Below are 20,008 nucleotides of genomic sequence, written 5' to 3'. Positions count from 1 at the left end.
TGTGTAACTGCGCGATAGCCCTTCAATGTGTTTCAAATGGAATATCGTTCCATCAGCACCAATTTTCGTAGATCACCATTTCTTTTTTTTTATTATTTTTATTTTATTTTATTGTTTCTAATGGTTTATCTGAATCCCAACTCGTTCATCCTCCAATTCTCTCCCTCTCTCTCTCTCTCCCCCTCTCTCGCTCTTCCCATCTCTCGCCCTCTCTCTTTCTCTCTCTCACTCTGTCCCTCTGCTTGCCCACTCAGCAAGGAGGAAGCTGCTGTCACAGACGTGACACTGTGGCTTTTAAGGGGCGTGGACATGATCACACCTCTGGATAATTTTGGGTTTAAACACACCTATAGGGAGGTTTGCACCGATTTGACGCAGAGTGCAGCGGCGCAACATGCCCACAATTAGTGCTGCGTGCGGTGCTATTCGGGCGCAAAATGGGCGCTAACGCAAAATTACCGATTTTGCGACGATAGAGCCCATAGGCTGAATGGTGATACACAATATACAGGTATATCTTTATATTTTCTATGAAGTGCATGGGCTAAATGTTCAGTTGTAAGAGAGCCACATGTATGGCTGGGCGATAGTGATGTGCGGGTGAGTTTTTTAAGGCCCGCCCCAACCCAACCCGTCATTGGAGCCAAATAATAAATACAGCGAATAATTCTTCCAAAATGTTTGTTTTGAGAGCACATAGGCTACCTCATTGAAGCGTTTCATTACTCCATGTAGGCTATAGAGAGTGCAGCAGGAGTCTGTCTGATAGTGTGTAGGCCTACGTGTGTGTGAGAGAGAGTTCACGTCTTAAGGTTAATTACTCTGCATGTTTCACTGCTCTAAATTATTTAATAATGTTGCTTTGTCACGTTCTGAGCCTGCCCCACCCGCACCCGCGATATTTTCATAATTTGCCAACCCAGACCGCCTGGGGGCGGGCCAGACCGCCTGGGGGCGGGCCAGCCCGCGTGACCCGGCAGGTTCTGGGTGACCCGCGCATCACTACTGGGCGATATAGACAAAATAAAATATCACAAGATTTTTGACCAAATACCTAGATATCGAGACTCCTATTGTTGCTTTCACAAAATATTTAAACAATGAGATTTTTGAAGAATAATCATCAGTAATGTGGAATGACTTAAACACTTAGATTATCTAAATAGTTGAATGTGTGTTGCTTTGTTCTCAAACTAAAAACACACTTACATTTCCTCAGAGCTGGTCTTGTCCTCTGCACTCCACCATGGTCCACACTGGGGGAATAAACACAGTCAGAGCTGACAAGAGACACTGACCCACACTGGAACCCAAACCCAGGATAGAGTGGTTCAGTGAATGTGGAGTGGAAGATGTGGAGGAGGATCAGTGAGTCAGAGGAAACTCTGTAGAAGGACAGAGATCCAGCAGGCCAGTCCAAATACACTGCTACTCTGTGAGAGTCAGAGAAGGAGGGAGGAGGTATGTCACTTGAGCTGCCACTGTGACAGGCATCGTAACCATCATCAGAGCAGGTCAGACTCCAGGACATTTCATTCCATCCAAGCACACAGTCTTCACCCTCTCCTCTCCTACCAATTCCTCTGTAAGTCACTCCTATCTCCACTCTTCCTTCCCACTCGACCTCCCAGTAACAGCGACCAGTCAGACCATCTCTACACAGCAGCTGATTCCAGCAGTCAAATCTCTCTGGGTGATCAGGATATGGCTGCTCCTCTGTCACCATCGTCACCTTTCTGTTGTCTTCAGACAGGAGGAGGCGTCTCTCTGCTGTGTTTGGGTCCAGTGTGAGTTCACAGGCATCTGATGGAGAGAACAAGACTCAATACAGCAGCAGCTTCTCATCTAATACAGCTGTTGTGTTTATTATTTGTTTATTTATTAACAGGTTGACTGTTAATTATTGAACAGTTAAATTCTTATGAGTAATTATATATTAATTTATTGATTTAAATAAAAGTAAGCCTATGCGTTATGGACCAAGAATCCTATAATTTTTGTCTGAATGTCATTGCATGGTATATATATCTGTATTTTCTATGGAGTGGGCTAAATCTTTAGTTGTAAGACAGCCACATTGACCAAATACCTCAATATCAAGATTGCGACAATGTTGGTGCTTTCACAAAATATTTAAAGAGATTTTTGATAAATAATCATCAGTATTGTGGATATGACTTAAGTGGCTAAAGTGGCTAAAGGCAAATAATGGAAGACTTAAAGTCAGAAAATGACATCACGTTACTGTAATGCAGCCTTTAAAACCAGGAAAAGCCACCACTTATGTTATATCACGATATTACGATATCCAAAATCTAAGACAAGATCTAGTTTCATATCATATCGATATATTGCCCAGCCCCCAAAAAAGAAAGAAGCAACCAACCTCTGACTTGGCTTACATAAGAATGAAACTAAATACACACTTACATTTCCTCAGAGCTGGTCTGGTCCTCTGCACTCCACCATGGTCCACACTGGGGGAATAAAGACAGTCAGAGCTGACAAGAGACACTGACCCACACCAGAACCCAAACACAGGATAGAGTGGTTCAGTGAATGTGGAGTGGAAGATGTGGATCAGGATCAGTGAGTCAGAGGAAACTCTGTAGAAGGACAGAGTGCCAGCAGGCCAGTCCAGATACACTGCTACTCGGTCAGAGGAGGAGGAGGAGAGGGAAGATATGACTGTTTTTATGTCATTGTGACAGGCAGTGTAAGCTTCATCAGAGCAGACCAGAGTCCAGGACTTTTCATTCCCTCCAAGCGGACATTCAGCAGCCTCTCCTTTCCCGCAGATTCCTCTGTAAGCCAGTGCTATATCAACCCTTCCTTCCCATTCAACCTCCCAGTAACAGCGACCAGTAAGACCATCTCTACACAGCACCCGCAAATATAAGTCACATCTCTCTGGGTGATCAGGATATGGCTGCTCCTCTTCCACCCTCGTCACTTTTCTGTTGTCTTCAGACAGGAGGAGGTGTCTGTTTGCTGTGTTTTCATCCAGTGTAAGTTCAGAGGCATCTAATGGAGAGAACAAGAGTCAATACAGCAGCAGCTTATCATCTAATACACCTGTTGTCTTTATTTACATCGTCCTAACGATTCAAAATTGATTTATCGTGTGTGTGTGTGTGTGTGTGTGTGTGTGTGTGTGTGTGTGTGTGTGTGTGTGTGTGTGTGTGTGTGTGGAAAAAAGGCTTAAATAATTGTTAGTTTTTATAACTTATTGAGAGATTGGGGGCATAGGGCTTCTCTTTACTGGGTGATAGGTTTAAATTCCCCGACCACTTTTTTCAAAAGTTCAAGTAAGATCCTATTTGCGAGATCACAGGTTTCCCACAGAGCTGCTAAAGAGCTGCCTGCTCAATAGCAGTGCTGTTGGTGAAGTGTTTAGGGAAGTGTTCAAGTGACTGGTTTAAGTGTTCATCAGAGTGATGAGAGTGCCTCTGGGAAGAAACAGTTCTTGTGTCTGGTTGTTTTGGCGTGCAGAATTATGTACCACCTACCAGGTAAAGGAGTTGGAACGGCTTAAAACAGTACTTGAATGTTTGTGATAATTGCATATTCATTTATTGATTTAAATTACAAGAAGAAGCAACCAATCTCTGATGTGGCTTACATAAGGTATAACATCAATTCAGTAGGCTGTGAATGATGTCACATACTGCTCTGTGGAAGGACTTTCTATCTTAATAGTTAAATGTGTGTTCCTTTGTTTTCATGAATCAAACTAAATACACACTTACATTTCGTCAGACCTGGTTTCAACCACTGCTCTCCACCATGGTCCACACTGGGGAGGTAAACAAAGTCATATCAGCAGATTTTCATGGATGATGGAAACATGGACATTTAATAACCTTCAATTAGGGATGCACGATATGGATTTTTTTCAGCCGATACGCTAACCGATAAATATCTGCTTCTTCTGGCTGATAACCGATAAATATCTGCTTCTCCTGGCTTATAAGTGATATGATAACCGGTAATAATTTCACATTTTTGTATTTAAGGAAGAAGTTCGTAACCTGTAGTTTATGCACACCATGGGGTAAGAAAGGCACATGTAGTGAGAAAAGATGGATGATTTAATATCGCATAGCTTTGACCTAACCAAATCTAACTGACATCACTATTGTGAACACAAAACACACTTCTTATATAATATGATATGAGTGTTTTAAAACACTTTACTAAATAGTAAAGTGTATCACTCTATACAAAAAATAAACAAAGGCTTTTATAGAACCGAAAGCATAATATGCTTTCGGTTCTATAAAAACCTTTGTTTATTTTGTTATCTGCAGAATAAGCAGCCATAATATGGCTGCTTATTCTGCAGATAACACGCAATGGCAAAAAGCATAGTAATTTAGATTGTTATTGTCATGTTACTGACAACTAAACCTGAGCTGTCTGTTAGAATTTTTTGGGGCCAGTTCTATTGAAGTGAATGGGACAGGCATGGAAGTCCCACTATAAACTATCATATCGGTGTTGTTTCACCATTTATTGAAAAACGCTTCCACCAGATTAAATAAAAGACATTATGTGATGTTGACTAATGTTTTTTATGTAAAGGTGCACATTTGTTTTCCTTATTATTGGTCTCCAAACAGATAATGTCTCTCTCTAGCAGCTGCATAGCTCAACTCAACTCAACTGAACTTGGTCCAAAATAGAGCTAGATTAGCTAACTAATACATTACTAATACATACTAATACATGACCGAATGGGGCATCAGTCAAAATCACAAAATGTGTTTTCTTTAATCTGCATTTTTCAATCAAAGGTGAAACGACACAGATATGATGGTTTATAGTGGGACTTACCCTGCCCGCTCCATTCACTTTAATATTAGCTCCGGGTTCATCTCTCGAGACAGACTTTCGACTTATCGAAAATCTGTCGGCAGGCTCCGTCAAAATGGGTGCAACAGCGATCGCAGGCATGCTGCGCTTCACCCGATCAAAATGAAGTGAACGTGACCGGTGTGTAGTCAAAACTTATCATTTTCAGCATATAGCAAGTTGTTACTTGCTACTAGCAACGAGCTAGAGTTGTTATTGTTGTTTCATAGCGACGGACGGATTTGAGAGCGACACGCAGGGAGCGGAAAATAAATCCTTAATTGGAAGAGCCAGACCGCGCCTCTTGAGTTCCTGTTGCACCACATTGAAACGGGGCTGCCCCCACAGGTTAGAGAAAAAACAAGTTTTTTTGTTTGTTTAACCGATGAGTTGTAATACTCATGTCTTAAAAAAATGTCTTAAGACATTGTTGCAGACACTTGTCTTGCAACGATTAAACAGCCTTTAGCCTTCTAACAGATGTTACTTCTCCATACCTGAGAGTCTCCACTCTCGCAGAAAGCAGTTTCACTGAGGCTCCTGGATGATTGTAGCTCAGGTCCAGCTGTTTCAGATGGGAGGAGGGGTTGGAGCTCAGAGCTGAGGCCAGGGAAGCACAGCCTTCCTCTGTGAGCAGACAGCCTGACAGCCTGCACACCACCCACCCACACACAAACAAACACACACACACACACACACACACACACACACACACACACACAGAGGACAGGGGAGTGATGAATGGTTGGGTTTTGGCATGAAGAGTGATGATTGGTTAACGTAAAATATCAGGGACAATCAGAGGCAGAGTAGAGAAGGTCATCGGTCATCAGCGCTTATCGTTTTCAAGACACGTGATCGATGAAATTCATCATAATTCGTTGAGATGCACATGGGGGACACAGCTGCGTCTACTCAGGACCACAGGACAATCACAGTGAGAAGCGTGGGCACAGTTACATCTACTTCAAAAACACGTCAGCACAGCAGACTGCTTGGACAAAACCGCTTGGTGAGCCTGTGAAGCACTGGGGAGCAGGGCTGCATGTGTGACCGGGTTAAAGACCGCTGATATCAGCTAGCCGCCATTCACTAATGTTACACATCAAACGTCATCAAAACAAGTCCGCCTTCTGCTTGCCTTGCTTTGACTGCCTGTCCCACGAACGATTCAACTCTGTGCATTACGCTGAACAAGTGTTTTAACTTTGAACAGCCATAGCACACTCACTGTAACGACTGAGCAGCCCTTCACCGCATATGAGATGACGTTCCCTCCTTTTAAGGGATACAACTTTTTGGGAGTTTCGCCCATTTCACCCATACATGACCAAATACGCCTTTAGCGTCACTCACCGTACAGTATATAGTGAGCTACAGTCGTCCAGTTAGTTAGTATCGCCAATGAATTGGAGGAAACAGTAGGCTACAGCAGTTCAAAGTCACCAAAAACACACATTTCTAACAGCGACAAAAAGCTCTATGTACATATTGTGACTCGGGTAATTCACCACGCGATGAAATAATAATCCATAGTTACGTGAAACGCCATTTTCGTAGTAAATCCCCACACCGAATTACTTCCTTGTTTGCCTGTACAGTTATCACTTGATTACATTTTAGAAAACATACTGTGCACTTATTCAGGAAGAAGCACGCACACGACTAGGGTTGCCAAGTCCTTGAATTGGAAATAAGGAATGGTGGCGGTCCGGGGAAAGGCATGAATAAACAGAAAATAAATTTTTACAAGCAAGCGCAGACATGAATGACAAAATCGTAGCACTATAAAGATAGAAAATAGAGAACAAATGTTCACCAGGTTGAGGAATACTGACTTGAGAGTTTCCAGTCTACAGTGTGGACTCTCCAGTCCAACAGAGAGAAGCTTCACTGCGGAATCTTGAAGGTCATTGTTACTCATGTCCAGCTCTCTCAGACTCGAGGACTGGGAGTTGAGAACTGAGGCCAGGGCTTCACAGCTTCTCTCTGACAGCTGGCAGACACTCAGCCTGTAGGAGAATTAGTAATGATGACAAACAACTTTAACATGTTTTCAAGTTTGTACTATTTGAATAAAGATATACCGTACTCAAGTTATCCTAATATATTAAGTTATCGTTTCACTTACCGAGCTTTATTGGAGGCTTTGACCACTGGCAGCAGCCCCAGAAGAGCCTCTTCTGAAGCAGAGTATTTCTTCAGGTCAAACACTTCCAGCTTCTCTTCTGATGAGAGTAAGATGAAGGTCAGAGCTGACCAATGAGCAGCAGAGAGTTTGACTGTGGAGATATTTCCTGATCTCAGGTACAGTTGTATCTCCTCCACTAGAGAATGGTCATTCAGCTCATTCAGACAGTGGAACAGATTGATGCTTCTCTCTGGAGACAGGTCCATCTTTATCTTCTTCTTGATGTACTTGACTGTTTTCTCATTGGTCTCTGAGCTCATTGGTGTCTGAGCTCCCAGCCAGCAACTACCTCTCTGTGTCAGCAGATCTTCGAGGAGAGCCTGATTGGTCTGCAGTGAAAGACCCAGGAGGAAGCGAAGGAACAAGTCAAGGTGTCCATTTGGATTCTGTAAGGCCTTGTCAATAGCGATCCTGTGGACTTTTGTTGTAGTTGTTTTGCTGAAAAACATCCGCAGATTTGTGAAAGTCAGTCTTGGCATGGGCATTACATTCTTGTTGCTGTTGATGAGTGACAGGACCACATGAACAGCAGCCAGGAACTCCTGGATGCTCAGATGAACAAAGCTGAACATCTTGTCTTTGTCCTTCTTCCGACCACGTTCCTCTTTAAATATCTCTGTGAACACTCCAGAGTACTGTGAGGCTTCAGTGAAGTTAATGCCACTCTTTTTTAGGTCTTTCTCATAGAAGATCGGGTTGCCTTTCTCCAGCTGGTGAAAAGCCAGTCTTGCAAGTGACTGAATGTACCGAAGGCAGTGTTCTGCGCCATACTTCTTTTTTGTCTGAACGACCTGAAACCTCAAGAATTCTGTGTACATCTCAGTCAGAGTCTTGGGCATGTCTACTCTGTCACTGCTTTCCAACAGGACTGTAGCAGCAATCCAGCAGAAGACTGGGATGTGGCACATGATGTGGAGGATTCGTGAAGTCTTGATGTGGGAGATGACTCTACTGGCCTGGTCCTCATCACTGGATCTCTTCCTGAAGTAGTCCTCCTTCTGGGGGTCAGTGAAGCCTCTCACCTCTGTCACCACATCAACAAACTTCCCAGGGATCTGTTTGGCTGCTGCAGGTCGTGTGGTTATCAAGAGGCGAGAAGAGGGAAGCAGTTCCCCCTTGATTAGGTTTGTCATCAGGACATCCACTGTGGTTGGCTCGGTCACAAGTCTCACATCATTAGAGCACTTTTCATTGGCTTCGAAGTCTAGTTGAAGGCGGCTCTCATCCAGTCCGTCTAACACAAACAGGATTTTGAATTTACTCTTTTCGAAGCTTTTGTTTCCTGACTTCTGTAGTTCTGTGAAGATGTAATTAAGAGCCTCCAATGTGATGTCTTTGGTTTCCCAGATGCATCTGTGAATTAGTTCTGCAAAACGAAAGCTTTCTCCCTTCAGTAAATTCAGCTGGCGGAAGGTGAAGGGCAATATGAGATCTACATCTTGATTGGCTCTTTTCTTTGTCCAGTCCAGGATGAACTTGCGCACAAGGAACGTTTTGCCGATTCCTGCAACCCCAATGGTCAGCACTGTTCTTATAGATCTGTGTTTTCCAGAATGGTGTTTGAAGATGTCACTGGGTTTGATTTTTTTATCTGTGTCTGTTGGCTTTCTTGATGCCATCTCAATCTGCCAGACCTCATGCTGGCTGTTGATGTGTACGACACCCCCGTCTGTGAAGTCGAGCTCTGTGTAGATAACATCCAGAGGTTTCTCATCTTTCTTCTCTAACCATCCTTCTTCTACGCACATATAACTGTCCTCGAGGTTAGATTGGAATGCTTGTTGGTGCCATGTGATGAAATCTGTTTAGAACAAAGTAACATTCAATAAAAAACTCAACTAAACTACAAGGCTCTTTTGCAGGTAGTGGCACCAAACAGATGCCTGTGAGACCATGGAAAGTCATTTGAAGCTAATTATATTTATTTATTTATTTATAAAAGTTTGTGCTCTGTAAATAACATGTTGTCATTGTCAACATCAATACATCCTTTCTTTTGAAATAGCAAAGAAGGAAGGTGACATTGGGTGCGTTCGTGAATCCAATCTGACCCTCTACACTGAAATGAGAGCACAGATGTACAGTACAATGCCGCTCCTAATTTACGGTCCAGTGCGCTCTGGCGCTCGGAGTGATTATTTACGAATGCACTTATTGTGAACAGAGGCTTCCTGATTACATAGTGGAACAGACAGGTTGTGATATCAGGCAGAGCAGACTGTGGATAATTATCATATTCAGATATTCCATTACAAGTGTGCAAGTTTATTATCGTTAATGAAAACAAAATAACGAAATCTAAAAACATTTTTGTATACTGAAATAAAAACAAAGGTGAGGCTTTACAAAAAACAACTAACAAACTGTATTGTGAGCAAAACTAACTAAAATAAATTAAAATATGACAGTTTATTTCACACATAACCCTAGTAATTTGGGTGGACATAAAATCTATTTTTATATACTGTATAATCTTCCTTCTTATAGCTTTACCTTTAGTCTGATTGCTGTCAGAGGGAAGCTGAGGAGGAGCAGTCTGTGGCTGACTGGAGGAAGCTCCTCTGTTTTCTGAAGTCTCCGCGCCATCAGTGATGTCAGCATCTGCTGAGAGAGAGGGGCAGAGAGATGCAGGGAGAGAGAGAGAGAGAGAGAGAGAGAGAGAGAGAGAGAGAGAGAGAGAAACTTTAAAGGAGCTTGAATTTACAACAACTCTTTACATAAATACTGAACGATTGGCGGAAATACAAATGAAGGTCAAATTATGTCCATACACACACCCTAAATCAGGGGTGTGCAATTCATTTTCCTGGGGGGGACTGGGGGACGGTGGGACGACACATGAGAAATAGAGATTGTTGCTGGGGGCCAAAAAATACTGTCATGCCGTAACCTCTCATATCACTAGATTAAATGATAGAAAACACTGTGCACTTATTCTTCATGATTTATTATATTGAACATCACTCCAAACTGCCGATTTAGGTAATCTCATTAGATTTGTTTTGTGGGGGGTCCCTACATGAATACAATACAATAAACACGATTAGACAAAACATTTAACAAAACAGCATAAGACCAAGTGTGACAAAACTAAAAACTAAAAAAACTAAAACTAAAAACCTAAAAGTAACAATAAATATATGCATAAATGAGTATCAGGTAATAGGACATGCAGAATAGGAGATCATACTCAAGACAGAGTGTTAAGGGTATATCTATATATTGCTGATAATATATCATATATATAATACAACATATCTGCTATGTTACTCTGCTGAAGGCTTCTCTTAAACCTCTATAGCAAAAAGATTCATAAGGCCCTTTCAGACATGCCCTGGAACTCTGCAGTTATCCGGCTACACTGAAATGAGAGCACAGATGTACAGTACATTACAATACCGCTCCTAATTTACGGTCCAGTGCGCTCGGAGTGGTTATTTACGAATGCACTTATTGTGAACAGAGGCTTCCTGATTACATAGTGGAACAGACAGGTTGTGATATCAGGCAGAGCAGACTGTGGATAATTCTCATATTCAGATATTCCATTACAAGTGTGCAAGTTTATTATCGTTAATGAAAACAAAATAACGAAATCTAAAAACATTTTTTTTACTGAAATAAAAAGAAAACTGAGGCTTTACAAAAATCAACTAACAAACTGTATTGTGAGAACAACTAACTAAAATAAATTAAAATATGGCAGTTTATTTCATACATAACCCTAGTAATTTGATTGGACATCAAATCTATTTTTCTATACTGTATCTATCTTCCTTCTTATAGCTTTACCTTTCGTCTGACTGCGGTCATAGGAACGCTGAAGAGGAACAGTCTGTGGCTGAATGAAGGAAGCTCCTCTGTTTTCTGAAGTCTCCCAGCCATCAGTGACGTCAGCATCTGCTGAGAGAGAGGGACAGAGAGATGCAGGGAGAGAGAGAGATATAAACTTTAAAGGAGCTTGAATTTACAACAACTCTTTACATAAATACTGAACGATTGGCGGAACTACAAATTAAGGTCAAATTGGTCGAAAAGCGATGCCCATGGTCTTGGGTTAAACTTGGGTTACAGTAATGTTAGGTGTAGGGTTCCATAGTCTGTAGAGATAGAGCAAATACACAAGTGACACTTTGTTGAGCATCTACTTTGTGTCACTTGATCATTAGTTTGGTGTCAATATTTGACTATCCAAATAAAGTGTTAGCAAGATTCAAAGGTCCATTCTGTAACTTCTAACTGACACCGTTGGCCGTTAGAGGGACTGCAGGCAGCATGTGCTCGAGCTAGCGCGCGTGCCCCGCGCCCAGCGGCTGCCTCGCTAAAACAATGACAGCAGAGGTGTTGCTTTGTAACGTTAGCTGATAAAAGTCACTTGACTCGAGACGGCCGGGAAGGATTCTGGACGAATTAGTGGACTTCACTATGGCATGTTTGGTGGTGTTTTGGCTTGCATTGGCGGCGGGGAAGTGGATAATAGGCCTGGATTGGTCATTTCATTCACTGGGCGTTTTTCCGGTGCATGGGCAAACGCACCTTGGGGCCGGTCGTTGGGGGGAAAATAAATAAATACATAAATAAATAAATCTCCCCCAGGCCAGCGGCTCATGCGGATCAGCCGACCAGGCACTGTACTGTCTCTTTAAATCACCTTGTGTTCTCGCTCCTCATGTCCAGAGCTCATGTCTAAAACCGTGTATATAGAAGATTCGCAACATCTCCATTCACTCCAATGGACCAGTTTTTTACTCTCAAGAGTTCCAGGAAGTAAGGTCCTGGATTAAGCAGCACTGTTGAGTTGCAGCAAAATGGAAAGTTTGTGTTGTACTTTTAACAGGTTTTTTTCCTAATCAAATTGTACATTCAGCTTTATTTTAGCATTTAAAAGTAGCGACCCCTTCCTGGCTGTTCATTGGCTAATGAGTCATGCATTTTAGTCCTCCACTGACACCACTCTCTCTCTAAATTGCTCTGCTAAAACCTGATCAATCCTAGTCTGGGCACCTTTTACTCCGCTTTTTGTCATGGGGGCGTAAACCAAGGAAACGGGAAACAATACCGTAAATAAGTGCGCCAAAAAACAACTTTGTTGCCGTTAGCTTGACAAGTTGTATCGTAGCGTTAGCACATTTCTCTAGTAGTCACTGCCGAGGAAGGTTTCTGGAGAGCTAAAGACAATGGAGTACTCGCTCTGTTAAATGGTATGATCAATGCCCATGTCTTTCCCAGCACCGGCAGCAGAGCAGAGCAGGGCCGGAACTAGGCATGGGCAGGGGTGGGCTAAGCCCACCCAGAAATGAGTCTTGCCCAACCAATCAAAAGTTAGGAAAATAGTAATACTCTTCTTTTCAGGGCGGACGATTCTCTGCAACTGTAGATCGTAGCGTGGGTGGTGGCGTTGGATTCGGAGCGGAAAAATACATAGGGTCCTTTTAGGCATCGCAATCTGACCTTCCCTTTCCCAGAAAATGTGTAGTTTGTGAATGCTGTGATGCTAGTGAAAGGGTTCATGATGTATCGGTTTCTGATACTAAAGCCCTGTGCTGCCTCTGCCTCTAGCCAGGGCCGGCCCTAGGCATAAGCAAACTAAGGCCCAGTCCCAATACACCCCCTCGCCCTACTTTTTAGCCCTACCCCTACATTTTGCACGTTCCCGCGAGGGTAGTGGTGTCCCAATTACTTTTTGCATGTAGGGGTAGTGGGCATAACGAGGGGTAGGGGTTATGAATCTAGCCCTTCAGAGCGAGGGATTTCAGATGCTGACTTGCCGAGCAAGGGCTAGAGGAAATTTCCCAGAATGCTTTACGTCATCAAATTTGCATACTGAATCAAACAACAAGAGCAAGAGCGAGAAGATGTGGACGGAACGCAAAAGTCTGGGAAGAAAAATCACAAATGTCCATGTCCTGTTAACGTTACTTGTTAGCTCGCATCTGTCCTGCAAATTTGTTGGATATTTCACATTATTATAACAAGCCAGCAAGTAACGTTAGCTATGTTGCCTCGTAATGTTTGCTGGCTAGCTAACGTTAGCTGGCTAGCCAGCCCCCCCCCCCCCCCCGCAGCTGCTCCCAAGTCCCAGTCGCTAACGTTAGCTATGACTGTTATATATTGATGTGACTCGGGCACCGCTTAGACAACAACTGACGTTTATTCACCAATCATATTTACACAATATGTTACAATGACAACGTTATGGTAGCAAGCTAACGACGTTATGCCTTCTAGTAATCACACATTTTGATTCCAGGGAAGTGGTGTCCCAATTCCTAGGGAAGATTACAAAGCCCTACCCCTTGTGGCTTCATTTCGAGGGTGAAGGGGTAGTGGGTGAGGGCTAGGGGTAGTGAATAAGGGCTAGGGGTAGTGAGTAGGGCGAACATTGGGATTGGCCCTAAGCAACTGCTTAGGGCCCCACCTGCTTAGGGCCCCCAAGAACACTTGATTCTTCTCAATATATTATATTTGAATATTAATCACACAAAAACATAATATTGTGTTGTACAGACGGGCTAGTTAATGCTAGTGTTTTAATTAATTTCCACTGTCTCCGTCAGAGCTGGTGTTACATTCATACACAATGAAAAGAGAAGATGGGAACAACAGAAAGACAAAGGTATATTTCCATTACAGATGGCCATATGGGTGTCTGGGCGAGGTGGTGCGGGCCCCCAAATCAGATTCTGCTTAGGGCCCCATAAAGGCTTGAGCTGGCACTGCCTCTAGCGATGATGCTGCTGCTAGCACATCAGAGGCTCCAGCTAACATTACAGCTCCTGTACACTCCACAGGCACTGCTCCGACTCCTGTAAAGTGTTTCTGATTTTGCCCGTTTGGGATATAGCCTATATATCCCAAATATATAATATACCGTATACTAATATAGTTAGGTTGAATTTTGAGTATAGGCTTGATTTGTTGATTTAGTTGTTTTCTTTGTCACTTTTCAGTTTGAGTTTGAATAAGACCTAGTTTGGTTAATATTAGCTATGGTGACTGAGAACTCTCACTGTATTAGTCTTTGATTTTATTTGAGAACTAAGCTCATCCAATGAAAAAAAAAGTTATGGAATTGATTATTTGAAACTATGGATGAAGGATTTTTTATTTAATTTTAGGGCGAGTTAATCTGATTTCAAGGTTGTTTTCTTTGCCACTTTTCAGTTTGAGTTAGAATTAGACTAAAAGTCTGGTTTGAGTAATACTGACTACAATTCCGAGATGAGACCAACACCGTCAATAATATATATATATTAGGATGTAAGGTGGAGTGGGGAAAGAAAAGAGGTTCCAGCGATGACGAGGATTCATTCAAATCTGGACTCACAGCTGGTCTAGATGTAGGTCACTGTGCCTTCCTGACTCCCTTACAAATGTGAGAAACGTGAGAAAAAAATGAATGATGAATGAGGCTGAAAATGCCACAAAGCGAGGTTATCAGATTACGGTCATGTGATACCTATACACATAGCTTCTTTAAGGTGTGACACTGCACCATTCGAACCTTGTGTGTGTTGATCCCTGGGGATGTCCCGACGTGTTTGGAGGCTTTGGAAGTTGTGTTTCAAAAAGGCCCCCTCTAGTATGTCGGGGTCAGGTCAGGGGCTGATCTGATCGACCTTTTCACATTTTGTTTTGACAAAGTTCGCTTATAGCTATTTATTTTGAGTCAGGTAAGTTTATAGGACACATCAAATACCAGTTCTTTGCCACTTTTCAGTTTGAGTTTGAATTAGACTAAAAGTCTGGTAAATATAATAATAGTTTTGTAAATAGTTAGTTTGTACATAGTTAGTTTGCAAATAGTTAATAGATTTGTAAACATTGGCCTGTCACCTGAGTGTAAGTTCCTACTTATGTGACCCAAAGCACAATGGTGACACACCTACTGGAACAATTTGGTGTCCCTACTACACTTAACTCTGGAAATGGCTTCTACACCCTGCTTCGAATCGTTCTTTATAAATTAGAATATAAGGCAGCTTAATCCCCATCTCCGAACCGACAACCTCTGGGCAACCTACCGCCAAAGTTGCCCCCCTAATATTTCTACCAGCCCACCCTAATGTAGCAGGCTAGAAACGGCCCTGGAGCAGAGATGCCTTTGGATTTCAACTGTTGATAATGGAGGATCAAGCTCCATTATCAATAACAGCGGACAGATAACTATAACTATTCCATCAACTGGCCATTTGTTTGAAAAGTAAAGCTTCTGTATTGGCTTAAAATATGTGATATTGTGAATCCGCAATGTTTCTACAAGAACTTCTAATAAAAAACTTGTGTTCGGTATGTCCATATTTTGTTAATGACTGATGAGTCTCGTGTTGAGGCTAGTTGTTTGTCGTTTTATTTTCTTATTCGTTGTGTCTGATTGTCAAGTTAACGAGCTATTTCCGCTGTTGTTTCCTGTCTAGGGCGGGCTCTAGGCCGGAAACAGGCAGGGTGACAAAATCACTTGTAAACGGAGGCCAGGCTCTTTCTTGCCGAGAAGAGCCTGGTGACGCGAGGTTAGATCAATCCCAACCAAGGAAGGCAACATACTAACCAATCACAGGCAGAGTAGGGCGGGTCTTCGCAGAATGCCAGTGGGAAAATGGTTGCTCTCGGCAAAAACTCTGTCCAAGTTGCAGAAGTACTGTCTCTTATAAAGCATTGCATTTTGCGCGTTTCCACGGAGGACATGACATGTTGTGTAGCTAGCTGTTATGCTAATAGTGTAGCCAAGTGTTGACGTCAGTGGGGCAGCTGATACATGTGCTGTGGACGTGCATTTGTTTACAAACAATCGGCCAAAAATGCCAGGGCCACTTTCTTGTCCCAGTCCAGGCCTGGTGGATACTAACATTAGCATGAGCCAGGAGCTAACTGCTCCCCCCTATTATTATACAGTCTAATGCCTGGGGCTGATGTGAGCTGGACACGACCAAATGGAACAGTCAAACAATGTTCCATAAGCATAACAGTAGTAACGTAAGGCATATTTATGACTGTTACATTATCCACACAAGACAGTAACGTTATTCGTGGAGCTTCTGGGTGTTAATTGATTATCCGCATTAGCAAGCAAGCTAGCGTTATAATAGGCAGCTTCACAGAGCAGCACAGAGCGCAGGGCAGCCTCACATATTTGCAACTGTTGCATTATCCACACAAGACGGTAACGTTATTAGCGGAACTTCTGGGGGGTCAATCAATTGGCTATAACGTAATAAAGTTAGCTGCTTGCTAACGTTCTATAGCCGGCTAAAACCACAATATCACAGCAGCTAATACAACAAGCGGACGGTCCCTCCAACCGAAAACACAGCCCCGACGCTAGTTTCGGGGGGGTGCTGCTGTTTGGCCAGACGGGGTTAGATAAATCTTTTTTCTTTTTTTGTGAGCACTTTTTACTGGACTCTGTGTTGTTGGTTGGTTGCTGAATTTATTGACTGCATTATCTAGCTAATGTAACGTTAGCCTGTGTTAGCCTACTTCTTCTTCGTTGGTGTATTTACTGGCTGAAGCACTGAGAAGCAGGCTCATGAATGCGCAGAACGTCACATCCGCCAGATTTTCTGGGAAATTTCTACCCGTGTGGAGCAGCAGACATAGCATTGAAATGGCTGAACACAGAGAGACGCAGCTAGGTTCACTTTTTTAAAGTTGGGCCTCAGTGTCATTTCTGTTCTTCACATATATTTATATCTGTCCATGACTTACCTTTGGGTCCTAGGTAAGGATCTAGATCATTCCTGTTGATCTTCACCAAAACCTGCTTGGTCACCTCCAGAGACTGCTGGTTGTAGGTCTGCACCAGCTGGTCCACTGTGTCCAGCCTGTCTGCCTTCTGCAGTCGGCTCTTTGGGATGGCCTGTGGCAGGAACCACTTGAAGCTCTTGAATTCTTCATCTCCCAACACATCCAGTATTTTCAAGAGCTTCTCTCTATCCGCCATTGTTGCTTCCCTGGTATAATAATAATAATAATAATAATAATAATAATAATAATAATAATAATAATAATAATAATAATAATAATAATAATAATAATAATAATAAATTGGGTTTTCATCTGCAGAAACAAATCTTGAAGTGCTTCACAAGTAAAATGTACAGTAAAAGAAAATATATTACATAAAACGTGTAGATTTCCTATGTGCAAACATACTATGGCCGAAAAAAACAATTCTGATTCTGATTCTAAATATATATATACTGTATATATAGACACAAAGTGAATGAAAGGGGTTCAAGCCTTTTCTGAATGGTACTGACACCACAAAAAGTGTCAGTGGTTCTTACTTTAGTTTAGTTTATTGGTTTGCACAAGATACACAATAATCATATACATAAAATACATTTTTTAGAGGAAAGAGAGAGAGAAAAAAACTTGTGCTGGTGAGGTAGGAAACCCGACGAGGGCTTATTGGAACCTCACCATATCAGTACATTCACATTACAATTTAATCATAAGGCAGAAAAAATTATAATAAACAAGGCTAGGTCGAAACCTAGCATATGGCCAGCGCAGAAAAGCGTTGACAGGCCTGTTGGTTGTAGCAGGCAGCGACATTGTTAAAGTGGAGGGCTGTCGAAGGCAAAAGTATGAAGAATATAATGGAAAATCAGTATGGTAAGAAAGCCCTAGAAAATAATTATTTAATTAGCCTATGTAGTTGCATTTAATAAAACATTTTATTATAATACATTAATGTGTGTGTGTGTGTGTGTGTGTGTGTGTGTGTGTGTGTGTGTGTGTGTGTGTGTGTGTGTGTGTGTGTGTGTGTGTGTGTGTGTGTGTGTGTGCGCGCGCATGTGCAATAATGTATTTATTGTGAAATTCTATGTGTATTTGTTGCATTAAAAGGACCCCACCCCTCTGGATAGCCTCATGGTGCCTTTTCAACTTCTATTGTTCTAATTACATCTCTCCCATAGCAGTATCCCAAAATCATAAGCTCATGATGAAATAGCCTACGGTGCGGTGCTGGCTTTCAAAAAACCACAAAATAAGTTTTGAGCAGCACAGTCCACACATGCTGTGCGCTGTGGTTTGGACAAAATTAGAAGGCGAAATAGCGATTTCTGTGAAATAGGCCCCACCCACGACACTTTGCAAGTCGATTATCGCAACGGTGAGGTCTTTCAAAAAATGGCAAGACAGGTTTTGTGCAGGACAGATGTGGTTTGGTGGAGATTTGACAAAATTTGAAGGAGAAATAGCGAAAAAATGCTTTTGGACAAAATTCGAAATGGCGGAAAATCTAGTTAGACGGAAATGGGCGTGGTCTATATAGAAAGAATGTTGAACGTAGAAGCTATGGTTCCAAAGTTATGGACAAAATGTAAAGAGGGCAGCTATAGCGCCACCATGAGGTCAATCAGTGTAATTTTTTAGGCCAGAGTAGAAGCGTACTCTATGAACCTAATTTGGGAACAGTCACTCTTATGGTTTCTGAGCTACAGGTACTTATTGTTGCCATAGCGCCCCCTATAGTCGAAATGACACAATTGTTTTTTATCAGCTCAGAGTACATAGCTGCACACCTGTACCGAGGTTCATTAGGTCCTAATGAACCTCGTTACAGGTGTGCAGCTATGTGCTTTGGGGACAATTCAAAATGGTGGAAAATCTAGTTAGACAAAAATGGGTGTGGCCTCTATCAGCAGATGCGGAATAACCCAAGGAATCCAGGGAAAAAATAATTTTGATTGTAGATGCTACCGTTCAAAAGTTATGGACCAAAACGTAAAGAGGGCTGTTAGAGCGCCACCTAGTGGTCAACAAGTGTAATTTCTCCACCCATAGTAAAAGGTGACTCTGTGAACCTACCTACCAAGTTCGGTAGCAGCAGGTCTTATGGTTTCTGAGTGGGACCAAATGGGCTTGCAAATTGGGTGGACAAACCCTGTTATAGGGCTTGCGCCACTGCGTGCACTGGCCAAAAAAAGGAATCAGAGCTCAATATAAAAAGCAGCCTGATGACATCATAATTGGCACTTGTGTAGACTATAATAGCCTTACATTATAATAGCCTTACAGCCTTACATTATAATAGCCTTACAGCCTTAGACTGATGACATCATAATTGGCACTTGTGTAGACTATAATAGCCCTACATTATAATAGCCTTACAGCCTTAGATTGATGACATTATATTGGCACTTGTGTACACTATAATAGCCTTACATTATAATAGCCTTACAGCCTTAGATTGATGACATCATATACTATAAGTACACTCCTTGTACCCCGTAGTTATACTATAACTACAGTCCTTGTACCCTGTAGTTATACTATAACTACAGTCGTTGTACCCCGTATTTATACTATAACTACAGTCCTTGTACCCCGTAGTTATACTATAACTACACTCCTTGTACCCTGTAGTTATACTATAACTACACTACTTGTACCCCGTAGTTATACTATAACTACAGTCCTTGTACCCTGTAGTTACAGTCTAAATTCACTCCTTGTACCCCGTAGTTATACTATAAGTACAGTGTGGTAGCCCGTAGTTATACTATAAGTACAGATCTTGTTCCCCTGTAGTTACAGTCTTAATTCACTCCTTGTACCCCGTAGTTACACTATAAGTACAGTGTGACGGCACGGTGGCTCAGTGGTTAACACTGTTGCCTCACAGCAAGAAGGTCCCGGGTTCGAACCCCGGTCCGTCCCAGGTCCTTTCTGTGTGGAGTTTGCATGTTCTCCCCGTGTCCGTGTGGGTTTTCTCCGGGTGCTCCGGTTTCCTCCCACCATCAAGAAAGACATGTATGTTAGGGTTAATACTCCTGTCAGTGCTCCTGACTAAGGCACTGGCAAAAGAACTGGAGTTGGTCCCCGGGCGCTGCACAGTGGCTGCCCACTGCTCCTAGTTCTAGGAAGGTTCCTAGTAGAGGATGGGTCAAATGCAGAGGATGAATTTCCCCAAGGGGATAAATAAATAAAGGAAATAAAGGATAACTAACTTAA

The 20,008-nt window shown here is 42.3% G+C and overlaps 1 protein-coding gene across 1 annotated transcript; it reads right to left on the bottom strand.

The window, feature by feature from the left end:
• Window positions 1-1,466: 1,466 nt before the first annotated feature.
• On the bottom strand, window positions 1,467-16,985 carry LOC310782243 (NACHT, LRR and PYD domains-containing protein 3-like; the record flags this gene model as incomplete). The annotated part of the gene is made up of 9 exons (XM_083642924.1): window positions 1,467-1,481; window positions 1,625-1,803; window positions 2,431-3,024; window positions 3,750-3,796; window positions 5,352-5,504; window positions 6,693-6,866; window positions 6,986-8,783; window positions 10,838-10,948; window positions 16,751-16,985. 9 exons carry the CDS (start codon window positions 16,983-16,985, stop codon window positions 1,467-1,469), a joined length of 3,306 nt encoding a protein of 1,101 aa, XP_083499050.1.
• Between the last annotated feature and the right edge of the window lie 3,023 nt (window positions 16,986-20,008).

The sequence above is a fragment of the Poromitra crassiceps genome (assembly GCF_964638095.1).
Source record: "Poromitra crassiceps genome assembly, chromosome: 9".
NCBI lineage: Eukaryota > Metazoa > Chordata > Actinopteri > Beryciformes > Melamphaidae > Poromitra > Poromitra crassiceps.
The sequence above is the reverse complement of the archived record's forward strand: the minus strand, read 5'-3'. Positions and strand labels throughout refer to the sequence as shown.